This window comes from Pongo abelii, chromosome 12 (assembly GCF_028885655.2).
Source record: "Pongo abelii isolate AG06213 chromosome 12, NHGRI_mPonAbe1-v2.0_pri, whole genome shotgun sequence".
Classification (NCBI taxonomy): domain Eukaryota; kingdom Metazoa; phylum Chordata; class Mammalia; order Primates; family Hominidae; genus Pongo; species Pongo abelii.
Window position 1 is genome coordinate 78,577,578 of NC_071997.2, and position 26,978 is coordinate 78,604,555.

Sequence of the window (26,978 nt, forward strand, 5' to 3'; positions counted from 1 at the left end):
GGCCTTGTAGCATGCTAATGAGTGGGAGATCTCTCAATGGACTCTCAGTGTGGGAATCTGAATTTTCATGCAAAGCCTGATGTTTTGCAAAATGTTGCTTGTTCAGGTGCCAGATAGACCTTACAAAGCTAAGCAGTTCACAAAGAGTGCTTTATGCCTGTCTTCTGAGGCCAATGTACTAGGACAAGTTTCATAACCTGTGTAAATGCGTCAGAGTTACGTCACATTAGCAAGGGCTTGTGAAAGCTTTTCGATCATTTGTTTGGCTTTAGCAACAATGTTTGTCAAAGAAATTTTAAAAACTAGTTTTATTAATATTACTTGAAAGAGAAGACAGAATTACACTTTGCGAAGAGGCCATGAAAATAGCCACTTTTTATGGAAGAGTTCAGAGTGCCTCAGAATTGGAATGCTTTCAGTTCATGGAAGGGGGTGGATATGCCACAGAGGAGGGAGACACAGACACTGTACTCACATCATTAGTTTGGAGAAGCAACATATGAGCAATCAGTGCAAGGCAGCAAAAAATTGATTACATGATGCCATGTGGAATCCAAGAGAAAAGGAACACAGATGAAACAAAACAATAAAAATGTTCCTTTTTCTTTCCCAACTATTGTAAAACTGAAGAACATTTTTTTCCCCCTCAAAGCACCAAACACTGAAAAAAAAAGGAGTGTTGAGAGTGAACAGAGGGATCAGTTTTAAAAAAAAAAAAGTAATAGGGAAAATTAGAGTAGTTGAGAAAGATTTTATAAGGTGTGGGTTAAGAGAAGATGAGGGTTCATTCATTTTTTCAGCAAATGTTTGTTGAGGGTCACTTTTATTCATAGTCTGAGGAGAAACAAAAATAAAATGTATTCTTTACTCCAAAACAGAAAGCCATACATAAAAGATGAAGGAATTATCATTCTGTCATTTAAATCATAACCATGATCTGGATCTAGATAACTGGCATTGTGCTTGCATTGTTTACCATCACCAAAAGATTATCAAAGAAGAGAGGGTTTGGCATGTAACCTAGCCAGAATTCCCAAGGTGACATTTTAATCTTACTAATGAATTATTCGCCAGATTTTTGAATAGCGTTAGCATAATAAAAATAACATATGGGAAAAATGAGTGTCATATGTTGCCAGGACAAAATTAATCGCTGTACTCATTTTACAGAGAATTTTGCTGAGCCCTTCCATGTGTTCTCTCAGGTGGGAAATGACAGTAGAGAATGGTGCATGAGGCAGAAGACATTTCTGTGAAGCAAAAGCAGTATAGCACTCATTTATATTTGATCTTAGCCGAAAGGCCGAGAAGCGATATGGCATACATTTATAAACATAGACTCTGAATTGGTTCAAATGCTGACTCAGCCACATGGAGTAGTTAGTTCAACTGTTTTTTTTTTTTGAGACAGAGTCTTGCTCTGTCACCCAGGCTGGAGTGCAGTGGCACGATCTTGGCTCACTGCAATCTCCGCCTCCCGGGTTCAAGCGATTCTCCTGCCTCAGCCTCCTGAACAGCTAGGACTATTGGCACCCGCCACCACGCCTGGCTAATTTTTGTATTTTTAGTAGAGACGGGGTTTCACCATGTTGGCCAAGATGGTCTGGATCTCTTGACCTCCTGATCCGCCCGCCTCTGCCTCCCGAAGTGCTGGGATTACAGGCGTGAGCCAACGCGCCCGGCCTCAATTTTTTTTTTTTTTTAAAGACAGGGTCTTACTCTGTCACCCAGGCTGGAGTGCAGTGGCACAATCCTGGCTCACTGCAGCCTCTAACTCCTGGGTTTACACAATCCTGTAGCCTCAGGCTCCAGAGGAACTGCCACCACAGGTGCGCACCACCACACCCAGCTAATTTTGTAATCTTTGTAGAGATGGGGTCTTGCTGTGTTGGCCAGGCTGGTTTTGAACTCCTGGGCTCAAGCAATCCTCCTGCATGGGCCTCCTAAAATGCTAGGATTACAGGTGTGAGCCACCACAGCCGGCTACACTGCTGGACTTTTAAGTAAATTTATTTTTTAATATATATTTATAAAATAAAAGTTATGTTTGTACTTGAGGAAAATATATAGGAAGCTATGTTGTATTTTTTCTTAAATTCAAGGCAAAGCACAATTCTTTCTATCAAAAGGTCCTAGAAGGCTGGGCACCTGCAATCCTACCACTTTGGGAGGCGGAGGCAGGAGGATTGCTTGAGGCCAGGAGTTCAAAACTAACCTGACCGACATAGCAAGACCCCCTCTCTATAAAAATTTAAAAAGTATCTATTTCAGGGATACTAGGAAAAACGTCAAACGACATGCAAAGATTATTATTTAGTGTGGCATTGTCTGTAGTGGCAAAGGATTGAAAAAAATTAAAATAGATTTGAAACACATAATATAGTATGTGATTAGATGTGAGATCTTTAGCACTATTTTAGTTTCACAAACATCTTTGGTAATTGAGTTGGTTACTGTTTCCAAAAGTCCTGCTTGATTTACTTGCTTTTGGTGAACATTTTTTGTTTCAAATGTAAAAAATACTAAAACGCTTAAAAATTTACAAATAGCGGCCAGATGCGGTGGCTCACTATTATAATCCTAGCACTTTGGGAGGCAGGGGTGGGCAGATCACCTGAGGTCAGGAGTTTGAGACCAACCTGACTAACATGACGAAACCCCGTCTCTACTAAAAATACAAAATTAGCCTGGCGTGGTGGCACATGCCTGTAATCCCAGCTACTCCAGAGGCTGAGGCAGGAGAATCACTTGAACCCGGGAGGCGGAGGTTGTGGCAAGCCGAGATCGGGCCATTGCCCTCCAGCCTGGGCAAAAAGAGCAAAACTCCGTCTCAAAAAAAAAAAAAATTACAAATATTTGTGGATGCAAGATACTTCAAGCTCTGTATTTTATTTGTTAATAATTTTGCTCTTCTTTCCACTTTAATTTTGAGACTGTCAGGCTTGCATTTATTTTCTCCACGTATTAAAAGTGGAATTCTAGCAGTCTTTAAACTGTAGGCTCTAATGGCTGCTAACCAGGAAAACATGCCATTCTTCCCCATAACTGTAAAAAAGACATTACTGTGTTATTTCTTTTTTTTTTTTTTTTTTTTTGAGATGGAGTTTCGCTCTTGTTGCCCAGGCTGGAGTGCAATGGCCCGATCTCGGCTTGCCACAACCTCTGCCTCCCGGGTTCAAGTGATTATCCTGCCTCAGCCTCCCGAGTAGCTGGGATTATAGGCATGCACCACCATGATTAGTAGAGATGGAGTTTCGCCATGTTGGTCAGGCCGGTCTTGAACTCCCGACCTCAGGTGATCTGCCCGCCTCGGCCTCCCAAAGTGCTAGGATTATAGGTGTGAGCCACTGTGCCCAGCAGAAGGCATTACCATATTATTTCTAAAAGAGAAGTCTTGCAAGATCTGAGAACCTCAGTGATTAGAACCATGGCTGGTGAAAGTCACCTTTTAACCTCCACATCATAATTCTGATTGGTTATCCACCAGATAAAATCTTTTTTTTTTTTTTTTTTTTTTTTTTTTGGAGATGGAGTCTTGCTCTGTCACCCAGGCTGGAGTGCAGTGGCAAGATCTCAGCTCACTGCAACCTCTGCCTCCCAGGTTCAAGTGGTTCTCCTGCCTCAGTCCCCTGAGTAGCTGGGACTACAGGCATGCGCCACCATGCCTGGCTAATTTTTGTATTTTTAGTAGAGACGGGGTTTCACTATGTTGGCCAGGCCGGTCTTGAACTCCTAACCTCAAGTGATCGACCTGCCTTGGCCTCCCAAAGTGCTGGGATTACAGGCGTGAGCCACCGCGCCCGGACAAGATATGATCTTAAGGCTTACATTTAGATTAACAATTCCATTTTCTGAAAGGTAATTAATTTAGTCTATGATCCTGTAACAGGATAAAAGTGAAAAATAAAGAAGGGTATCCCCATCATCTCCTCCAAACGTGTAACACCGACTCTTAGGATGCTTTATGACGTAAGACTTTCTGATTTATGAATTATTGTGTGTACCACATATTATATATTAGTGAGGCTTAACATCTTTCACAGATGAAAAACTAATAGAATTTCTAATATGTTCTTCCTACAACCCAATGCATCATCTTGCCTGCTTGCTGAAACCACGTTTGAGACTATCAGCATATGAGATAAAACATGCTCTTGAGTGTGCAGTGGGTTCCTTACCTCCCCTGCTAAACAAGTGAGAAAAAGAGAGCCAGCATGGTGACGCCCATCTTGAGTTCCCAAGAGGCTGCAGCTGGAGGATGGCTTTAGCCCACGAGTTCTGGGCCTCAGTGTGCTATGGCAATGGGGAGCCAGGGACCACCAGATTGCTCAAGATGGGTGAATCAGCCCAGGTCAGAAAGGAAGCAGGTCAACAACAACAACAAAAAAAAAAAAAAAAAAAGAAAAAGAAATGGATTTTCTTCTAAGCCATGCCACCATGGCAAGCACTGGTAGTAAAATTGCCTAACACTAGGAAGAGTTTGAAATCATTCTAGGAGGCCAGCGTGGTGGTGCATGCCTGCAGTTCCAGCTACTTGGGAAGCTGAGGGTGGAAGATTGCTTGAGCACAAGTTTGAGGCTGCAGTGAGCTTGGATTGCACCACTGCACTCCAGCGTGTGCAAAAGAGTGAGACACTGCCTCTAAAAAATAACGTGTAACAAAAAATAAAATCATTCTAGGGTAGCTGATATGTATTGTCATTTGAAGCTCTGATTGTAAAACCTAATTATTCAAAATTCAGTCTTAATTTTATTTTCTTGTTTAGCTTAAGTCCTTTAATGCTAGATCTTTGGTGCCACTGGGTCAATAATTTGGCCTGATTATGTACTAGGTTTAGGTACATAAACCTTATGTACTTAAGTATTGTCAGAAACCAGGTTAGGTCTTTGGGTAGCAGACTGATTGAAAAGGATAGTTCATAGGGGATAGTACACAAAACATAACTATTCAATTTTGAGAAAGTTTGTTGCCAGTGTCCCTTTAATCAAGGATTATAAACTAGGGGCCAGTGCAGTGGCTCACCCCTGTAATCCCAGCACTTTGGGAGGCAAAGGCAGGAGGTTGAGCTTAGAAGTTCGAGACCAGCCTGGGGAACGTAGGGAGACCTTGTCTCTACAAAAATTTAAAAATTAGCCAAGCGTGGTGGTGCATGCCTGTAGTCCCACCTACTCAGGAGGCAGAGGCAGGAGGATCCCTTGAGGCCAAGAGGTCGAGGCTGCAATGAGCCATGACCGTGCCACTGCATTCCAGCCTCGGCAACACAGTGAGACCGTCTCTCAAATAAGTAAACAAACAAACAAACAAACTAGGGCTGGGCTACAAGCCCCACCTAGTAGCCTCTCAAAGAGGTAAAATTTTAAAAAGCAGAAAAAAACAAAACAAAACAAAACCCCAACAAAAGTTTCCATGTCACAACCTTCTTGTAAAGATGAACTACTAATTATTTCCCTGAAACCCTCACCTGGAGACAGGAAGGCTAGTAGTTAGTGAAGTCCCCATCAGCAATTCTCAATCACTGGAGAATTTATTTAACAAAGAGAATCCCTTGTTATGTTTATTTAAAATACAGATTCTTAGGCCCTGTCTTAAGAACCTGGTTGGCCGGGAGCAGTGGCTCATGCCTGTAATCCCAGCACTTTGGGAGGCCGAGGTGGGCGGATCACAAGGTCAGGAGTTCGAGACCAGCCTGACCAACATGGTGAAACCCTGTCTCTACTAAAAATACAAAAATTAGCTGGACATGGTGGCACGTGCCTTAATCCCAGCTACTCAGGAGCCTGAGGCAGGAAAATTGTTTGAACCCGGGAAGCGGAGGTTGCAGTGAGCCGAGATCGCGCCACTGTACTCCAGCCTGGGTGACAGAGCGAGACTCCATCTCAAAAAAAAAAAAAGAATCTGGTTTAGGTATGGGATAGCACCGGCTTTAATAGAGACGTGACAGACTTCTCAAAATGCACTGCCATGTTATAGCTGAGCCATTTCCCTTGCCTGTTAGCAATTCAGCCTGCTTATACAGAATGATTGTATCAGAGTTAGCAGCAAGTAAGCTGGGGAGCAGATGAGACTTCAAAGACTACTGATAGGGGACTCAAGATTTAAAACAGATATGGAGTTACCTGGACTAGCCCCTACCCTCAAAGAAGTTTGAGCTATGTTAGTCAAGACAGAGAACTATTTTGTTGTTGAGACTGGGTCTCGCCATGTCGCCCAGTCTGGAATGCAGTGGCTATTCACAGGTGCCATAGTGCACTACAGCCTTAAACTCCTGGGCTCAAGCCATCTTCCAGCGTCAGCCTGAGTAGCTAGGTGTGTACTCAACTAGAAGGCTGACTCGTTCTTATAAAATCTTTTTTATTTTGAAATAATGAATTCTGTTTTTAAGAATCTTCCCTAGTAAACTATTCCAGTACAGTTTTTAAAAGATCATTTTTCCCCCTCTTCTAAGACAGAGTTTGTTCTAAATATTATCAACGTATCTTCTGGCACTGACCTAATTTTTAACTCCCTCCCCTATCACCTATACTAAATATGAGGGTAATTATATTATTTTAACTCATTGATATAATAAATATGATTCTGTAATTCATTAAAGAAATGAATTTTGGCCTGGTATGATGGCTCATGCCTGTAATCCCAGCCCTTATGGGAGGCCAAGGAAAGCAGATTACTTGAGGTCAGGGGTTTGAGACCAGCCTGGCCAACATGGCCAAACTCCATCTATACAAAAATACAAAAACTAGCCGGGCATGGTGGCATACACCTGTAATCCCAGCTACTCAGGAGGCCAAGACAAGAGAATCGCTTGAACTCAGGAGGCAGAGGTTGTGGTGAGCTGAGATTGCACCACTGCCCCCTAGCCTGGTTGTCAGAGCGAGACTTCATCTCAAAAAAAAAGTATTTTAATGGCTTTGATCTTTGATCTTCTTAACAGGAGACAGACACAATAAAAGGAAGTTAACACATACTGGTATCAAGTATTGGACAAGACTTTTCACACACAGTAAAATTCATGCACTGATATAACCACTTTATGAAGTAAGTATTCTCTCCACAAAAGAGGAAGAGAGGCTCAAAGACGTTCGCTGACATGTCTAGGATCACATAGCTAGTATGTGGTATAGTAAGAAATTCTGTGTTTGTCTCAGGTTCTTGACACAGAGTTCCTAAAACCTTAGGAACTTCCCAGGTAATGGGAGTGTCTTGTTACTTTTAAGGAGCCCTTTTTGATCACCCTATCTCTATCTGGATATAATTTATGCTGGATAGAGTTTATGCTAATGAGGTTACTTAGGTGGAGCCCCTAGATAGCCTCAGGATGGGGCTGCTCACTACAAAGACCAAGTGATTGATAGCTGGTTGGAACTTTCAGCCCCACCTACTGACCTCGGGGAAAGAAAGGGAGAGGGGGGTCTGAAAATCAAACTCTACAAACCTCTCTTGGGATCTGCTGAGCTTCTAGGTTCCCGAACCTAGTGCTGGGGGAGTGGCACGCCCAGAGGAAGCCTAGAAGGTCTGCAGGCAGCCCCTTGCCTCCCACCCCCGCCATACCTTGCCTTATGCAGCTCTTCCATCTGGCCATTCCTGAGTTGTATCCTTTATGATAAACTGGTAAACATAAGTAAACTGTTTCCTTTAATTCTGTGAGGCATTCTAGCATATTATTAAACCCGAGAAGGGAGTCATGGAACCCCTGATTTATAGCTGGTTGGTCAAAAGTACTAGATGCCCAGACTTGCAATTGGCATCTGAAGTAAGTGGAAGCAGTGTTGTGCAACTGAGCCCTTTACTTGTGGGGTCTGATGTCAACTCCAAGTAGACGAGTATCAGAATTGAACTCAATTGTAGGACACCCAGCTGGTGTCAGAAAATTGGTTGGCATGAGGAAGAAAAACCACACATTTTGGTGACCTAGTGTTCTGTGCTGTACTGGGTATAAGTGTTTGGTTTTTCCTATCTTGTACACAGTAAGTTAAAGAGAGGATTTTGCACTGGTCTTATTGGCGTGTGCCTGGTAGTCCCAGCTATTTGGGAGGCTGAGGTGGGAAAACTGCTTGAGCCCAGGGGTTCAGAGCAGCCTGAGCAGCCCCATCTCTGGGTAGAGAGAGAGAGAGAGAAAAAAAAAAAGGATTTTGACCTAGGTCTGAATTCAAAGTTCATGCTCTATGTGCTGCTTCCTACTAAAATCTACAAATAACCCTAAAATAGTCAATTATATTAGCCTTTTCTTAAACTATCTTTGGCCAGAACTACTAAAAAGAACGAAAAGACTTTTCTGGCCCTTTTCTGTTCTTGTTCAGATATGTATGTTTAAAATGTGTACAACAGGATAATGAAAAAAATAAAGGAATTTAATAATCTGCCATTGACTACATGACAACACTGCTTGTGGACATTTTATTCACTTTAAAATAAATATTGTGCTGTAAACTGTTCAGAAGTGAAATCCATATTACAGTAGGCAAGTACAAGGGATAGACAGCACAGTGTTTTGTTAGAGTAAACCATTCTGAGTCTCACAAGCATCACCAACTGTCTACATCAGATAGATACTCTGAGAGTAAACATACTCATAAGAAGAAAAAAGAAATAGATAAAAGTTCTGAGAGAGAAGCAACCTATTATAAATAAGAGTTTCTTGAGATTAACAAGGGTGAGGACAACTCGCATGTGAGCCTCTACCATGTGCCCAGTTTCTAGTTTAACAACTTGCAGAGAGCAGTTGCTATATAAAAATCTGTTGAAAGGATTTCAGGTACTAGAATTTACATATTTTACATGGTCTCTCATTTACACCTATCAATTTCTTTCTTCATGATCTTTACTTCATTGGCTACTTACATATACTATAATTTACATAATAAATCTATTATTTAAAAACTTTCAATAAGTACAACAATTATGACATTTGATTAGGCTGGACTCTACCTTGCTTGGATGAGATTTATTTTGGAATCACAGTATCCAAGCAAAGAAAAATAATCAGTTTATAAGACACAACAAAAATGAAAAAAAGCGAGACAAATGTCTGCCTCAGAAGTTTATCAATAACCTCTTATATACACATATATATTCACAAAGTGGTTAAGAGTCATTTTATACCATCCTTTAGAAGAGGTACAATGGCTGAGAACTCTATAATGAGACACGGTGGGAGAGAAATTATCATGACTTTCAATGATCTTTTCTTTCCCCTAACTTTAATATCCTTTAGTTGGGGAGAGAAAGAAGTCCATTTTCATCTGCTGTATCTAAGATTTTACAGATCACTGGAGATTCAACCTAAAGAAGAACAACAAAGCCATTAAAAAGTTGCTAAGCTGAATACTTTTCAGTACTATTCTGCTGAATGGATACATGTAGTTATATTTGCTAGAAGCATGAGTCCTTGTTTTAGATAAACATCCAACATTATTTCTACAAATTAAGCTTCTTGAAAAACAACTTTTAGTCATCCATACAGAATATGAGATAGGTGGAGAAAATATTTTTAAACAAGCGGGGGAGGGAAAAGGAACAAAGGACAGGAGTAAGAGAGGAATACATAGCTCTTATACAACAAAAATGATAGAACATTATGGCAAAATAATTAAGTGTATTTAAAATGAAAGGTAAAGAAAAATGTAACCCAAAGATGGAACAGATGTTGAAATTATCAAATGTTATAATAATTATAATAAACATGATGAAGAAAACATGTATGACCAGATAGGAAATTTCAGTAAAGATAAAAAAGAATCAAGTGGAGGCTGGGCGCGGTGGCTCATGCCTGTAATCCCAGCACTTTGGGAGGCCGAGACGGGCGGATCGTGAGCGCAGAAGATCGAGACCATCCTGGCTAACACAGTGAAACCCCGTCTCTACTAAAAATACAAAAAATTAGCCGGGCGTGGTGGCACATACCTGTAGTCCCAGCTACTGGGGAGGCTGAGGCAGGAGAATCACTTGAACCCTGGAGGCGGAGGTTGCAATGAGCCGAGATTGCGCCACTGCACTCCAGCCTGGGTGACACAGTGAGACTCTGTCTCAAAAATAAAAATAAAAATAAAAAACAACAACAAAAAAAGAACCAAGTGGAAATGTTAAGAGATAAAAAATACATCAGTGATAAATTCATTCAATGGACTGGACACAGCAGAGGAATTAACAAGTTTGAAGACAGCTTAATAGAAATGACCCAAATCAAAACAAAGGAAAAAAAGTGGGAATAAAGGAGTGTCTGAAATTCTGGGACAATTTTATACTAACATGTCTTATTGGAGTATCAGAAATAGAGGAGAAAAAGAATGGAGCAGAATAAATCTTTGAGGAGACAATGTCCAAAAATTTCCCCAAATTGATAAAATATATCAACCCACAAATCCAAGAAGCTCAGTGAACTCCAAGCAAGATAAATACAGAGAAAACCACATTTAGGCATTAGATAATCAAAGGTAGAATCATAAAGTCTTTAGAAGGAAATATAGGAGAATATTTTCATGATTTTGGGGTAGTAAAAATTTCTTAGAACACAAAAAGCGTTAGCTATTAAAGAGGAATAAATGATAAATTGAATTTCACGAAATAAAAATTTTTCGTTCACCAAAAGACATTAATAAGAAAATGGGGCTGGGTGCGGGTGGCTCACACCTGTAATCCCAGCAATTTGGGAGGCCGAGGCGGGCAGATAACTTGAGGTCAAGAGCTCGAGACTAGCCTGGCCAACAAGGTGAAACACTGTCTCTACTAAAAATACAAAAATTAGCCGGACATGTTACCATATGCCTGTAATCCCAGCTACTCAGGAGGCTGAGGCAGGACAATCGCTTGAACCCAGGAGGCGGAGGTTGCAGTGAGCCGAGATCATGCCACTGCACTCCAGCCTGGGTGACAGAGTGAGACTCCATTTCAAAAAAAAAAAAACCAAAACCCAAACAAAAATCAGCCAGGCATAGTGGTGCATGCTTGTAGTCCCAGCTACCTGGAAGGCTGAGGCACAAGAATTGCTTAAACGTGGGAGGCAGAGGCTGCAGTGAGCCAAGATTGTGCCACTGCATTCCAGCCTGTGTCGTGGATGATGCCTATAATCCCTGCACTTTGGGAGGCAAAGGTGGGAGGATTGCTTGAGTCCAGGAGTTTGAGACCAGCATGGCCAATATGGTGAGACCCTATCTCTATTAAAAAAAAGAAAGAAAGAAAAACGAATAGGCAAGCCACAGACGGAGAAAAAAATATGTGCAATACATATACAAAGAGTTAATATCCAGACCTCTGTTAAGATGTGTTGAGAAGTGAAGACCTGAAATGTTCTCAACACATAGAAACAATAAATGCTTGTGGTGATGAATATTCTGAATACCCTGACTGTATCACTACATATTCTATGGATGTAACAAAGTATCATATGTAACCTGTAAACATATACAAATACTATGTATCAATAGAAAAAAAATCAACTAAACAAAACACCACCAAACAAAAAGTGTTACACTGAGTCAGAGTTCAGGTACAGAAATATTATACACTATATGATTCCATTCATGTGGAATCCAAAAAAGAGACAAAACTAATCTACAATGTCATAAATCAGAAATGGGTATCTTTGAGCAAGGCTAAGGGGTGTTTACTGGAAGGGAGTATGATAGAACTTTCTGCAGTGACATACCTTGTTTTGGGTGATAGTTACATGGGTGTATATAATTGTTAAAACTTATCATGCTCAACACTTAAGATCTGTGGATTTTATTTCATATAAATTATATCTCAATAAAAAATGTCAAAAAAAACCATGTCAACTATTACACGAGTGGTATGTGGGCCACATTAAGCCGTGGAGACTACTGAAGGTCCTTCCTAAACTTAATGCAAAAAATTAAAACATGGTGGCCAGGCATGGTGGCTCACACCTGTAATCCCAGCACTTTGGGAGGCTGAGGCGGGTGGATCACCTGAGGTCAGGAGTTTCAGACCAGCCTGGCCAACATGGTGGAACTCCGTCTCTACTAAAAATACAAAAATTAGCCAGGCATGGTGGTGTGCACCTGTAATCCCAGTTACTTGGGAGGCTGGGGCAGAAGAATTGCTTGAACCTGGGAGGCAGAGGTTGCAGTGAGCCAAGATTATGCCACGGCACTCCGCCTGAGCCACAGAGCAAGACTCTGTCTCAAAAAAAAAAAAAGAAAAAAAAGAAAAAAAAATTAAAACATGGCTCAAAATTGAATTTTTGATTATTTTTTTTTAACTTACCCCAAGAATATATTGACAGGAGTGAGGCTCTAGCATATATACAGTAACAGCATGAGGCGAATCTGATTCTTTACACCTAAAACAGAGAGAACTTTAAGGTACTGCCCAAATCATTTAAAGTAAGATCACTGTTAATAACTGTACTCTTAAAAATCCCATTCAAGTGGACCCTGTATGATTTAATATAATTTTACCAATAATTTAAATGGTATACTTTCATATTATTCATAATTATACGGTTTACATAAAACTTTTGTCCATAGGAAGCAGTTAAAAGACAAAGGCATACAGCATGATTTGATGGTCTAACTTACTTTAGTTTTACAGTCACCTGTCTTGGTTTGTCAGTTATATCACAAATATCTCCATTTCCATAAAAATGTGACACCATCCTGAATCAGAGAAACACACAAGTTTTATTAAACTAAAATCTCGCTAATAGAATAATTGTAATGGGTAGGGTGAGAAGATGGTTAGAGGGATCAGTTTTGCATTAGTTAAAAAAAACCTGACTATAAAATATTCCTTAAAAAAATATTTTTAGGGTTATCTCACAGAGGCATTCTCTTGGATTCTATAAAGAGAATATAAGAGAGAGATACTTCATACTGGCTTAGTTAATAATAATTATTTTCAACTTGCATATTATTTATTTGTATACAAATAATTTTGGTTAGATTCCTTTAAAAAATTGTTTTAAAGTTATCAATTTCCCTAGCCCACTATATTGTTTTGTGAAACAGTTCTTTGCTTCCGTCCTCCATCAAGCTACTCCCATTAAAATACTGTTCGTTAGGCACTGTAGTATAGAAGACAAAGCCTAGGCCAAACTGTCAATCTCAAATGAGCAGGATCCAAAGAAAAGCTTCATTTTACCAGTCTAACACTCATGCTTCAACATATATTGCACATGATACCACAAACTGTTTTCACATAAAACATATACCTACAAGGATAAGAAAAATCAATCTGTTTAGTATAATAATTAAATGTCTATGTTTTAATTTTGCTGACTTTGACTTTGATCAGCCCGAAAAGTCAGTACACACTGAAAACAATCCAAATCATGTTTTAGGAAGGAAAAGGTTAATACCCAAGAAGGAACAAGAAAGAATAATTGAAAACATACTGAGTAAGAGTCTGCAAGAAAAGCTAATGCGTAGTTATTCTTGGGAAATGAGATTAACTTACTGGTGTTTTGACAAGATATACTCATATATCCTAAAAGAGATGTGAGGTAGTTTTTAAAAAACAGCCTCAGTTTTGGCAGAATTGAGCCAGTTACTAACACCACTGCCACTCTCATTAATGTATCACCGCCATTGTTAAGGGCGGCAGCCCAGGTTTATTGCATGCTATTGCCAGGCATTCTCTTTTACATAAATTACCTCTTAAATGACACAATAATCATATGAGGCAAATACCATTAGACAACAAAAGTGAGAGATAAAAAAGATGATGTAATTTCTCTAAGGTAGGAAGTGATGAGCCAGCATTTGAATCCAGGTAGTCTGACTCCAGGGACTGTGCTCTGAACTATTACACTGTGTTGCTTCCCCAAGAAAAGAAAACTAACCTAAAAGATAACCCTTGAAAAAAACTAACCAGGGATTTTACTTAAATGTTTGAATTTTTATGTTTTTCAATATTTTGAGTTTTAGAAATTCTAGTAATTAGCTCCAAAGGCAAGTAAAGTGAATCTTTACCTGACTGTCTGGGTACCATCGTCTTGAAGATGATAAGCTCTAGCAGTATTCTTCTTAGCCCATTCAATATGCTCTTCTTGGTTCCATGTCCCGACAACCACAGAGGTTTTCCCACTATCCTTGTCCTAATACGGGAAAAAATATTTGTGATAATGTGTGCTTGATATCATCAAGTAGATATTTATGCTGATGACCTGGCCTTCTTGTAAGCTAGTCTTTATCTGCACAATGGATATCTATATTAATAGGTGTAATGATGTCAGTCAAATTCAATGAGTGGAAATTTAAGCACATTATCTTCTTTATTCCTTGTTTCTCTGAATAACATAACTAATTTCTAGTCAGGCTAGCTCTAAATGTAGTTATTTTTGGCTCTTGTATCTCTTTTTCTCTTCTACAGATCAGTCCCATCAGTTCTTTCCTGGAGATTTTTCAGCTTTAGACTCTTCCTCTACTTTTTCACTGCCAGCAATTCACCCCACAACCAAGAGTTTAATCTCTCATACCTAGATAATACTATCACATACTACTGCAATTCTTAATTACATCTTTGGCCTCTGTCTCTTCCACTGCAGCCTAACTTCATCCTATGCAATGTTATACTGATCTTTACACTATTCATTTGGTACCATACTTATTTCTCTATTGGAACTGTCTGTCCAGAAGCCCCTTTTCCCATTCTGCTTTTATTATTTTTTAAACACTAACTATATACTGTCTTATATGTGGAAATCCTTCCTTCTTTCTTCTTCCTTTTCCTTCCTACCTCCTTGCATTCCTTTGATTTCTTTCTTCATAGTGTATGCCAGACAACCATGCTGGGCACTAATAGATATCTGGTTAGTAGAATTAAAAACCCCTGGCTGGGCGCGGAGGCTCACACTTGTAATCCCACCATTTTGGGAGGCTGAGGCGGGCGAAATCACCTGAGGTCGGGAGTTCGAGACCAGCCTGACCAACATGGAGAAACTACTCTACTAAAAATACAAAATTAGCCAGGCGTGCTGGCGCATGCCTGTAATCCCAGCTACTTGGGAGGCTGAGGCAGGAGAATCGCTTGAACCTGGGAGGCAGAGGTTGCAGTGAGTCAAGACTGCGCCATTGCACTCCAGCCTGAGCAATAAGAGGAAAACTCCATCTCAAACAAAACAAAACAAAACAAAACAAAACAAACCCCTATGGTGGCAAAGGAAACAAGCAGGGCCAATGCCCAGTGGAGCTTAGTGCCTAATGTAAGAGACAGCTAATAACATTTGTTTTTAGCAACTAGATTAAATTCCTGGATAGGCAGAAATTAGAGCAGCAAAGTGAAGTGTTTTAAGAGGTTGGATATGGAGCCAGACTGCCTCGGTTGGAATTCCAGTTTCCCCAGTTACTACCTATTTGACTTTAGGCAAGTTATTGAACCTTTGTTTCTGTTTCCTCATCTTGGAATAACAATAACCACTTCTTAAGGCTGTTATGAATATTAAAAGAATTAATATGTGTAAAGTACATAGTGCCTAGCATACAGTAAGCACCCTATTTGCTAGTTACTATTATTTTTAGTATCTCTCTAAACACCTAAAAGAGTTCCCTAGAAACTTCCAGGTTATACAACCTTGGCTAAAATAAGTTTGGTAAAACCTAGTGTTGGCAAGTATATAGGAATGTAGCCATTGTTTATGGGAGTGTAAACTGGTCTAACTCTGGAAGGCAATTTTCCAGTATGCAGATACTTTGACCAAGGAAGTATGTTGATAGAAATGTCCCTTATGAATATACTTACAAAAGTATACCAACAGAACTATTTAAAAATGTTCACTAAAACATATCACAGCAAAAACTGGAAACAACTTAAAGGTCCATTAGCAGAGGTCTGGTTAAATACACTGTGGTACAGACATAATCCTCTGTATCTGCTGAAAAGAATGAAATCGATTGTTGCTGACATGGAGCAATCTCCAAGATACTAAGTGCATGATCCCTTCTCTATAAATAAAAAAGTTATACCAACATCTATATATATGCATTTTTTTTCTTGTGGCGGGCTATGAAAATGTTAACAGTAGTTAAACTTTTTTGAGAAGTGGTATGATGGCAGAGGAGACAGATACTTCTCATTTAAAATTTCTGGCATACATTTCTTTAATTAAGAAACTCATCAGGTATTATAAGGGTTGTACTTCGATGGTACTTTATCCTTTTTCTGTATTGTTATTAAAAAAACAAACATCTGCAAAGTAGCAGGAATAAATGGAAAGAATACTTAAATGAAACCTCTCAGGTTTAAGTGAAAAACAAAACAAAACAAAACAAAAAAACCCAACACATCCTAGTCTATGGATGCCTCATTCATTTTGGAAGATTTAAATGTGGAAGGTGAATTGACAATCTGTCCCAGTATGATCTATCTTGGAATTTGAGATCAGTTCAAAACATTATGAGTGGGCAAATATACGCTTTTCTATTTTGGGTATTATTTTCTTTTTTAGATAATGAAAATGGCCTTTTAAAGCAGCTAGGTCCATATTCATTAATCAAAGCTTGTCTGCAATACCTAGCAGCTTACTTTACTAAACAAAGTACAAGTAGGACAAATAACATAATTGGAACTTGAACCTCAGAATTTAAGCAGGCTGGCTCAAGTATGGGAGAATATGGTGAGTTATAAAATTATAAATAAAAGAATAAGAACTCAAAAAGTATAATCTTAAAACTTATTTTAAGCTTAGATGATATGGTATTTTCTTTTTTTAAAATTTTTAAAATTTTTTTAGAGATGGGGTTTTGCTATGTTGCCCCAGGCTGGTCTTGAACTCCCGGCCTCAAGTGATCCTCCTGCCTTGGCCCGCCAGAGTGTTTGGATTACAGGCATGAGCCACTATGCCTGGCCCAGGGTGTGTTATTCTTTTGGCTGAGAAACTTGCTGTATTTACCCAATTTTTGTAACCCTAGCGATAATGTATGATCTTATCATTTATTTTCGTTCTTTTTTTTGTTTGTTTGGTTTTTTGAGGAGTCTCGCTTTTTTGAGACATGAGTCTCGCTCTGTTGCCCAAGCTGGAGTGCAGTGGCGTGATCTCGGCTCACTGCAACCTCTGCCTCCCAGGTTCCAGTGATTCTCCTGCCTCAGCCTCCTGAGTAGATGGAATTACAGGCATGCACCTGGCTAATTTTTGTATTTTTAGCAGTAGAGACAGGTTTTCACCATGTTGGCCAGGCTGGTTTCGAACTCCTGACCTCAGGTGATCCGCCCACCTTGGCCTCCCAAAGTGCTGGGAATACAGGTGTGAGCCACTGTGCCCGGCCTCATTTTCTTAATTATTTTTTGAGATGGAGTCTCACTGTCACCCAGGCTGGAGTGCTGTGTTGTGATCTTGGTTCACTGCAACCTCCTCCGCCTCCCGGGTTCAAATGATCCTGCCACCTTAGCCTCCTGAGTAGCTAGGATTACAGGCATGAGGCACCACTCCCAGCTAATTCATTTTCTTAAAGATAAGTTATAAGAATAATTAATTTATTGATCAAAGCAAAAGAGGTATAGCCACAACAGCTCATTATTCTACTAGGCTCATAGTAATAGAAGCATATGAGTAATTAATAAGCAATATCACTTTAAGGTTACCGATTTGGTTAACGCCAAGTGTTCCATTTTCCAAAATTTGGAGATACTTTGATTATACTAATCATATTATAATCATCTCATAATTAAAAGTTATACCATTCCCCCTTTTTCCTACAGCAGAGTCTTAAACTTTAAACCATCTAGTGGTAGAATGATAGAGAAATGCTATTCTATACCTCATGGTATTGATGTACATGTTTGCCATAGCAGAATTCATATTTCCACCAACCGACACCCTAAAAAAAAGAAAACATATTAGATCAAGTTAAGAACTGGGCCTTTCTCAATAATGCCACATGATAGTAATGGAAATACATGTCATTTTTAAAACCTGTAAAAGCAATAGTATGGTTGAATATTAAAAGAAAACATTACTGCAAAATTAAAGACAAATACAGAGAATATGCACTGTCTTGGTAAAATTTTAAATACAATAAAACAAAAATTCCACTAGTAACTGTATTTCCCACTAGTACTAATAGTCAGGGTCAAAATTTTTAACTTTGTAAAGGGAGATGTTGGCCAGGTGCGGTGGCTCACGCCTGTAATCCCAGCACTTTGGGAGGCTGAGGCAGGATGATTGCTTGAGCCCAGGAGTTTGAGATCAGCCTGGGTAACATAGTGAGACCCTGTCTCTAATTTTTTTTTTAAAGGGAGATGTTAATTCAAGTTTGAAATGTGATTGCTACATAACCAAAATTTGGGATATACAATCACATGCTCATTCTAGCAATCAACCAGAATCACATATGATTGCCAGACAAAAGGTCAAATTTTTACCTTGTGAAATAAACAGAACATAAAAGCTATGGATTAGATTACAGAGACATGGGGGTATGAGACTGCAAAAAGAAAATGTTCTTTGGGGATGAAAGGATCCTGTCATTTCTCTATAGAAAAATTATTTTCAGTGCTGCTGATGCCCACTGACCATACCTGGCAGGTAAAGTTGTAAAATAAATATTTAAACTGAAGATTTACTTCTCACCCCATGAAAGCAGTAAGAACCACTAAGAAACTCTTTTATGAGTTGGTCATCTGTCAATTTGGATATGTGGGTTGTCCCAACAGTGAGCACTGGCTGAGAGCCAATAGCAATGGGCTTGTGGATTGCTGGAAATCTCTCTTCTTTAGTTGATTGCAAATCTTCCTAAAATTAAACACACACATTTAAGGGTTTCCATGCCACACTTAATTTTTTTTTTCAGTTATGGCTTAAGTTATTATTTTTAAACTGCAGGAAATTTGAAAAATAAATTGTCCACTTGCTTTTAATACACTTTAAGATAATGGACTTTGCAGCACTTAGCATAGAGAAAGCTCTAGACAAATGTTAGTTCCATCTATCAGTTAGGACCATCCTAAACATGAAGGGTTAATTTCCATTTCATATACTTTGTCTCATTATTCTTTTTTTTTTTTTGAGATGGAGTCTTGCTCTGTCACCCAGGCTGGAGTGCACTGGTGCGGTCTCAGCTCACCGCAACCTCCGCTTCCTGGGTTAAAGCAATTCTCCTGCCTCAGCCTCCAAAGTAGCTAGGATTATAGGAGCCTGCCACCACGCCTGGCATTTTTTTTTTTTTTGTATTATTATTATTTTTTTTAGTACAGATGGGGTTTCACCATGTTGGCCAGGCTGGTCTCATACTGACCTCAGGTAATCTGCCCACCTCGGACTCCCAAAGTGCTGGGATTACAGGCATGAGCCACCGCGCCCAACCTTGTCTCATTATTCTTAATAAGTACTTTGCTACTTGCTAAGCTCTATGTCCCTACATTTGGTTTTGGAAAATGTGGTCACTAAGGGTAAAGAAAGAATAACAAACAGGGTAAAGAGAGCTGGGTTCGAATAAATATGAATATTAGTTACAATTATTAAAATGTAACAGGAGCATGCCTGTAATCCCAGCTACTCGGGAGGTTGAGGCATGAGAATCTCTTGAACCTGGGAGGTGGAGGTTGCAGTGAGCTGAGATCACACTACTACACTCCAGCTTGGGTGACAGAGTGAGACTCTGTCTCAAAACAAAGAAAAAAAAAAAAGGCAATAAGGGCACAGAGGACAGTAGACTCACAGAGGAAGAGCTGGCTCAAATAGGCTTTGACCAAGAAATGAAATATGAAGACTTCACAAAGAGAAAAACCCTTAATCAATTCTTGAAACTTGAATAATAATTTGTGATTTATGTGTTTATCTGTGTGTTCTGTGACTATGTGTGTATATATGCATATAGACTTGAGGAAGAGGTAAAACCAAAGATGTGGGGGTATGATATTTAAAACTAAAGAGAGAAGAAGGTGCTATATGGTAGAAAACTAAATGCTGAGAGATTTGGACATCATTTTATAGGATTTAGGCAAAGATGTGCTGTGATGATATTTTTAAGTATTACTTCAGCAGTGCCAAGGAATAAGGAATAGCAGGGACAAATCTAGAGGAAGAGAGTCAAGTTAGGAGTTACAGTAACCCAGGTGAGAGATGAAGAGAATCTAAAGTAAGGGAGTGACAGGGTTGGATGTAGAGAAAAGGGTAATTATTATTAAAGAGGTTAAAAAATTAGGATCTGGTGGTTAAATGGGTATTGACTGGCAAAGAAATGAATCTAGACCAGAATTTAAAAAGTGAGTGCACCGATTACAAATGAATGAATGATTTATAAAAATTAGACAGTATATGGGTTTCCAATAAATATATGGTGGATACTATGTCTCCTTTTTCACTTGTTGTAGTTACCGTTAACCAGCTATGGTTCTTTTGCTTCTATTTCACTATTTGCTTCTATGAGTCACTGGACGGTTACTCCAGAAAGCAATGACCTTCTCTCTTCCTCCCAAAATTAGGAAGAACAAGGACTGTCAAGATGCTGTCTTATTTTTTGAAAGGTCTCTGAACTTTGTTGTATACCTTTTTCCACATACAGAGCCTACTATATTTTGGCATTATTTTAGATGCTGAGTATTAAAAATGAGGCAAATATAGCCATTACTTCAAAGGAGTGAGGGTCTAATAGACTAAACTAATAACCTGGGAATACATGACACCTCTATTAAGGTTAATGAAGAAAAACAATAATGCTGCATAGTGAAACCTGCAGCTGAGATAAGGGGAAGAGGTGGCAAGAATAGAAGCATGACCCTTTATTACTACTACTTCTGGACGGAACATCCATTTTCATTTTTAAGGAAAATTATTCTAATAAAAATAGGATGGTAGTTTATATAATAGAGTAGAAAATTCATTACATGGACTCCTAATAGTCCAGTAATCTCTAAATTAATATAATAGGCAGAACATCACAGAACATCAAACCAAAACTCTGATAGCCAGATTTATATTTTTGTTTATAAAAGAAAAAAAGTGTTTATCTGTATGGGAAAGGCTGACCCACACTAAAGAGGCAAACCATATGCTAAATATACATTTTCAAAAGAAAAGTTATGTTTAACATATTTATGAAAAAGTGATTCTGAAATAAAGATATCAGTTTTAACTAACTACTCATCCTACAGTATCACCTAAGATTTTCATATGGCACATGTACCCTAAAGATACTAAGTATCAACATCATTGATCATCAGAGAAAAGCAAATCAAAACTACAATGAGATATCATCTGACCCCAGTTAAAATGGCTTTTATCCAAAAGACAGGCAATAAGAAATGCTGGCCAGGATGTGCGGAAAGGTAACCCTTGTACACTGTTGGTGGGAATGTAAATTAGTACAAACACTATACAGAACAGTTTGGAGCTTTCTCAAAAAACTAGAAATAGAATTATTATAAGATCCAGCAATCCCACTGCTGGGTCTACACCCAAAAGAAAGAAATCAGTATACTAAAGAGATATCTGTACTTCCATGTTTGCTGCAGCACTGTTCACAACAGCCAACATTTGGAAACAACCTAAGTGTCCATCAACAGATGAATGGATAAAGAAAATGTAGGGTCGTCCAGCTGCAGTGGTTCACACCTGTAATCCTAGCACTTTGGGAGGCCAAGGCAGGAGGAATGCTTGAGCTCAGGAGTTCGAAACCAGCCTGGGCAACATAGCAAGACCCCTTCTCTACTAAAAAAAATTAATTAAAAAAAGGGTACATATACACAATGGAGTACTATTCAGCAATAAATAAGAATAAGATCCTGTAGCTGGGTGCGGTGGCTCATGTCTGTAATCCCAGTACTTTAGGAGGCCGAGATGGGCAGATCATCTGAGGTCAGGAGTTCGAGACCAGCTTGCCCAACATGGTGAAACCCCATCTCTACTAAAAATACAAAAATTAGCCGGGCGTGGTGGTGGGTGCCTGTAATCCCAGCTACTCAGGAGGCTGAGGCAGGAAAATCACTTGAACCCAGGAGTTGGAGGTTGGAGTGAGCAGAGATCGCACCACTGCACTCCAGCCTGGGCAACAGAGTGAGACTCCATCTCCAAAAAAAAAAAAAGAGATCCTGTCATTTGCAACAACGTGGATGGAATTGGAGATCATTACGTTAAGTGAAATAAGCCATGCACGGAAAAACAAACATCCCATGTTCTCACTTATTTATGGGATCTAAAAATCAAAACAATTGAATGCATGGAGATAGAGAGTAGAAGGATGGTTACTATAGGCTGGGAAGGGTAGTGGGAAGTTGTGAAGGAGGTGGGGATGGTTAATGGGTACCAAAAAAACCTCTTAGAATGAATAAGACCTACTACTTGATAGAACAACAGGGTGACTATAGTCAATAATACTAAAGGAGTATAAATGGATTGTTTGTAACACAAAGGACAAATGCTTGAAGGGATGGATACCTCATTCTCCAAGATGTGATTATTATGCACTGCATATCTGTATCAAAATATCTCACGTACCCGGCCACATGTGGTGGCTCATGCCTGTAATCCCAGCACTGTGGAAGGCCGAGGTAAGCAGATCACTTGAGGCCAAGAGTTCGAGACCCGCCTGGGCAACATGGCAAAACCCCGTCTCTACTAAAAAAATATAAGAATTAGCTGGGCATGGTGACACGTGCCTATAGTCCCAGCTACTCAGGAGGCCAAGGCACAAGAACCACTTGAACCCAGGAGATGGAGGTTGCAGTGAGCCAAGATTGCGCCGCAGCGAGCCAAGAATGCGCCACAGCACTCCAACTTAGGGGAAAGCGTGAAACTCTGTCTCAAAAACAACAACAACAACAACCAAAGAGTATATGTAAAATATCTCATGTACTCCATAAATATATACACCTGCTATGTACCCACAAAAATTAGAAATTTAAAAAAAAATGCTGAGTATTTTTATTTTTTTATTTTCATTTTTTGTTGAGGCGGAGTCTCGCTTTGTCACCCAGGCTGGAGTGCAGTGGTGCAATCTTGGCTAACTGCAAGCTCCGCTGCCCAGATTCGAGCCATTCTTGTGCCTCATCCTCCCGAGTAGCTGGGACTGCAGGTGTGTATCACCGTGCCTGGCTAATTTTTTTGTATTTTTAGTAGAGATGGGGTTTTGCCATGTTGGCCAGGCTGGTCTTGAACTCCTGACCTCAAGTGATCTGACTGCCTCGGCCTCCCAAAGTGCTGGGATTATAGGCGTGGGCCATGTGCCTGGCCTATGCTAAATATTTTTAAAGCATTATCAGCTGCAGCTTTAAAAAATTCAATTTTTCTCAACTGGCAGATTAAACCTATTATTTAATTAATTAATTTTGAGATAGGGTCTCACTCTTTTTACCCAGGTTGAGTGCAACCTTGAATTCCTGGGCTCAAGTGATCCTCCCACTTCAGCCAGCTGTGTAGCTGGGACTACAGCTATACACTATCACGACTTTTATATCACTGGCTGATTTTTTTTTTTTTTGTAGAGACAGGGTTTTAGTTGCCTAGTCTGGTCTTGAACTCCTGGCTTCAGGCAATCCTCCTGCCTCGGCCTCCCAAAGTGTTAGGATTATAGGCATGAGCCACCATGCCCAGACTAAACACATTATTTAAAGAGAAGTAAACTGGCATTTTTTCCTTGAAGAGTAATGAAAGCTGGGATTTATGAAGCATTTTGATTGAGCTAACTTTTAAGTATGTGCCAGTATACTTTACTATCAAAAGGAAGACCAGAAGAGAATTCTAGCCCAAATCTTTTAATATAACATTTCAAATTAAACTGTGGAATTAATCACATTTTCCTCCTATCAGAATGACAGTGTTGGTCACAACATGCACAAAGAGTCCAGTAATATTTTTGCAGAAGTACTCAAGCGGAAGCGAAGAAACAAGCTTTGCAGCCAAGTGTTAGTTTCTTCTGCCTTCTGGTTTAATGAAACACCCATAGGTAAAACAACCAGTCTTAGTCATGTAAGTGCTATGATGGAGGACTGAATGAAATACAAGACCACAGAAGAGGAAGTAGTTATCTCTTCCTGGGTTAATCCACTGGAAGTTTTGGCTCATTTCCAAAGGAAGTAACATTGGAATCACATCTTCAAGCATAAGCAGAAGTTCATGAGCAGAAGGTGTGGGAGGGGACAATGCAAGAGAAGAAGAAAACAGTATACTGAAAGTCAAGGAGGGCTGGGTGAGGTGGCGCACGCTTGTAATCCCAGCACTTTGGTAGGCTGAGGCAGGAGAATTGCTTGAACTCGGGAGGCGGAGACTGCAGTAAGCCGAGATCATGCCACTGCACTCCAGCCTGGGTGACAGAGCGAAACTCCGTGGTACTTTTAAGAAACTCTAAGTTGTTCAAAACAGCTGGGATAAAGGGAATGGTGATGAAAGATGAGGCTGAAATCAGACCACAAAGGGGTATGTATTACACGAGTGATGATTCTATCCTGAGATGTAGTATGTGTTAACTACCAAGAGATTAAACACATAATCAAAGGGTGATTTCAGAAAGAGCATTTTATCAGCTGTGTGGGAAGAATTAGAAAGGGGATGTGTTAAGAGACCAGTTTCTGGTTCCAGGAAATAATGAAGTCCTGAACTAATGACAGGATGGATTTGAAAAGCCTTTAGAAGATAACACTGATACCTTTTAGTGAATGATTAGAGTTAGAGATAAATGAAGAGATACAGGTAAGAAAAATGACTTAGGTTTCTAATTGGTCAATTGGGTAGAACACAGGAGAAGACAAGAAAAGGGTGAGCATGAAAGAGAAAAAAATGATGAGTGTGAGATTATTAAAAATGTATATATGGCTATGCCCAGTAGGCAGATGAAAATGGAAGACAATATATGAAAATGGGGAGGCAGTGTAGAGAAGTGGTTAAAAGGGCAGCAGTGAGCTGAAGAATTAATAATGTATTAGGAGACAGAGATAGGGTTTTAGTCTATTTTTTCAAGAGGGTTAGCTGGGACAAATACCTAAAAATTAAATTATAATGAGTAGGATGTCAAACTTTAAAATATTATGAAATTATGAATATAAGAGAATATTAAAATAGTTTGAGTAGTACTAGAATAAGGAAAAGGATTAAAATCAATGAAAAGAAATGAAATTCAAAAGGTTGGGCCAGTAAAATAAACTACTACCATTATACTACAGAAATCATTAAAATATTGACATATGCTCTGAAATTTTAAAAATGAAGCACCAAAAAGCTATCATTAGACAATTCTCATACCTCTTTATTTCTCCTAAAAGGCACCCTTAGTATTTCTTCCTGCTGCTCCAGCTGCCTCAGGGTGAGGGGCTTAAATGGCGATCCTGGCAGTGATTGACAAAATATGTCATTCACAGGAGATGCTCTGAACCTATTCAGTAGGAACAAAGCATTAAAGCTATGCACAGAACACTTTAAAGCATGTGTGCATTTTATGTTTAAAATATTAAATGCACATCCTACCTATATTTAGGATGACTGCACAAGAGTGGTGTCAAAATGACAACTTCATATTCACAAGTTGTAACTTCAGCTACTGAAAGAATTTCATGCTTAGATTCAGGATGACATATGTACATCACAGTACTTGATCTGGGCCGGTTCTGTTTCAAACTACAAGGTGTACCATTTCCCATTCCCACAGGATAGTATGGTGTCATCTGACCTTCGATATTTTTAGTGGGAATCTTAAAAAAAAAAGAATATAAGACAGACTTTTCATTAGACATGGAGATGGGACTGGGGGTGGGAGAGGAACTTATTATTCTGAAAGGAAGAAAACTACATTTTACTAATTAACTGAAAGGTAACATTTCTATATTTTAAGTTCTCCCTCTAATATTATTTTGATTCGTAAGTTTTTATTTGAGCAAATATGTATTTTCAGAGCTAGTTTAATACAGCAAAAAGATTATTTAGTGCCAAAATTAACATGTTAAGTAAATGTACATTTACATAAAGGGCTATAAAATAATGATTAATATGAATTATTCTCAACAGTTCTAAAGAAAGAGACTAAGATAAAATATAGAAACTTACTATACTGGGCTGCTCAGAGCTTTCTTCTCTAAACTCTCGGTAAATGGCTATGTTAGAGTTTAGATTTGATAGGTATGAAGGCTGATTTGCCAAAAAATAGGGTTGTATAGTAAAACACAGTATTCTAAAACAGAAGTTTAAATGCAATACTGACTGGTTCATCAATCTACTTACTCTTCTTCCCCATTTTTAATATTAACAGCAATACTATCCAGCATGTAAACTCCTATATAAATATACTCAAGGCCAGCAAAAGACAAATTAAAAAATTTTCATGGAATGAAGGAATAAAGGATAGAACCTGAGAAGACAAGGATCACTAAGAAGTTAGCTCCTATACTTTCCTCTACATAAACACAAGAAAAATCTACTCTAAGAACTTTAAAAAGGCACTGTTAATAATATCACCAAACAAGCTCTTTGGAGGCAGGGATCTCATCTTCTATCACTTTAGTACCCTATCAGCACTATGTCTGAAACCAGCAATAAATAAATGTTTTCAGAAAAAATGTTTTGAGATTTCCTTATATGTATGTGATTTTTAAGCTAGTGTCTGAAATTAGAAAATCCTAGGTTCAAATCCAAGCTTTAAATTTACTAGATTTATGGCTTTGAATAAATTTCAGTTTTTATCATTTGTAAAAGTAGAATAATAATATACAGTCATGCACTGCATAATGATGTTTTGGTCAACAATGGACCTTATATAAGACAATGGCCCCATAAGATTGTAATGGAGCATATATCAGAAATCTGATATATCATATTTGATATTGGCATTGCGGTAGCAGAAATGACTGGTATTCAGTAATGGTACTGTGAACTTGGTTTTCTATGGGAAAAAAATATAAATAAAAATACACATACCATGTAGGTTTATGTAAGTACACTCTATTATGTTTGCACAATGATAAAATCACCTAACCACATAATTCTCATAATGCACCTCCACTGCTAAGCGATTCATGACTGTATATTAAAAGGTTTTTGGAAGAATTAAACATTAGCTTTTGTTACATGTCTGGCAGTGTCTGGCTTATAAACTGGGGCTCAA

The 26,978-nt window shown here is 38.9% G+C and overlaps 1 protein-coding gene across 5 annotated transcripts in view; it reads right to left on the bottom strand.

The window, feature by feature from the left end:
* Positions 1-293: 293 nt before the first annotated feature.
* ERLEC1 (endoplasmic reticulum lectin 1) overlaps positions 294-26,978 on the bottom strand; it is a 39,610-nt gene continuing 12,925 nt past the window's right edge. For 2 of the 5 annotated variants that reach the window (XM_054546000.2, XM_054546003.2), the window contains exons 7-14: positions 25,349-25,572; positions 25,127-25,256; positions 18,524-18,685; positions 17,712-17,771; positions 13,929-14,053; positions 12,537-12,614; positions 12,223-12,298; positions 294-834 (exon numbers count right to left, since the gene is read on the bottom strand). In XM_054546000.2, coding sequence (XP_054401975.1) covers positions 508-834; positions 12,223-12,298; positions 12,537-12,614; positions 13,929-14,053; positions 17,712-17,771; positions 18,524-18,685; positions 25,127-25,256; positions 25,349-25,572 — 1,182 coding nt within the window. In that variant the 3' untranslated portion in view covers positions 294-507. 5 annotated transcript variants of the gene reach the window in all.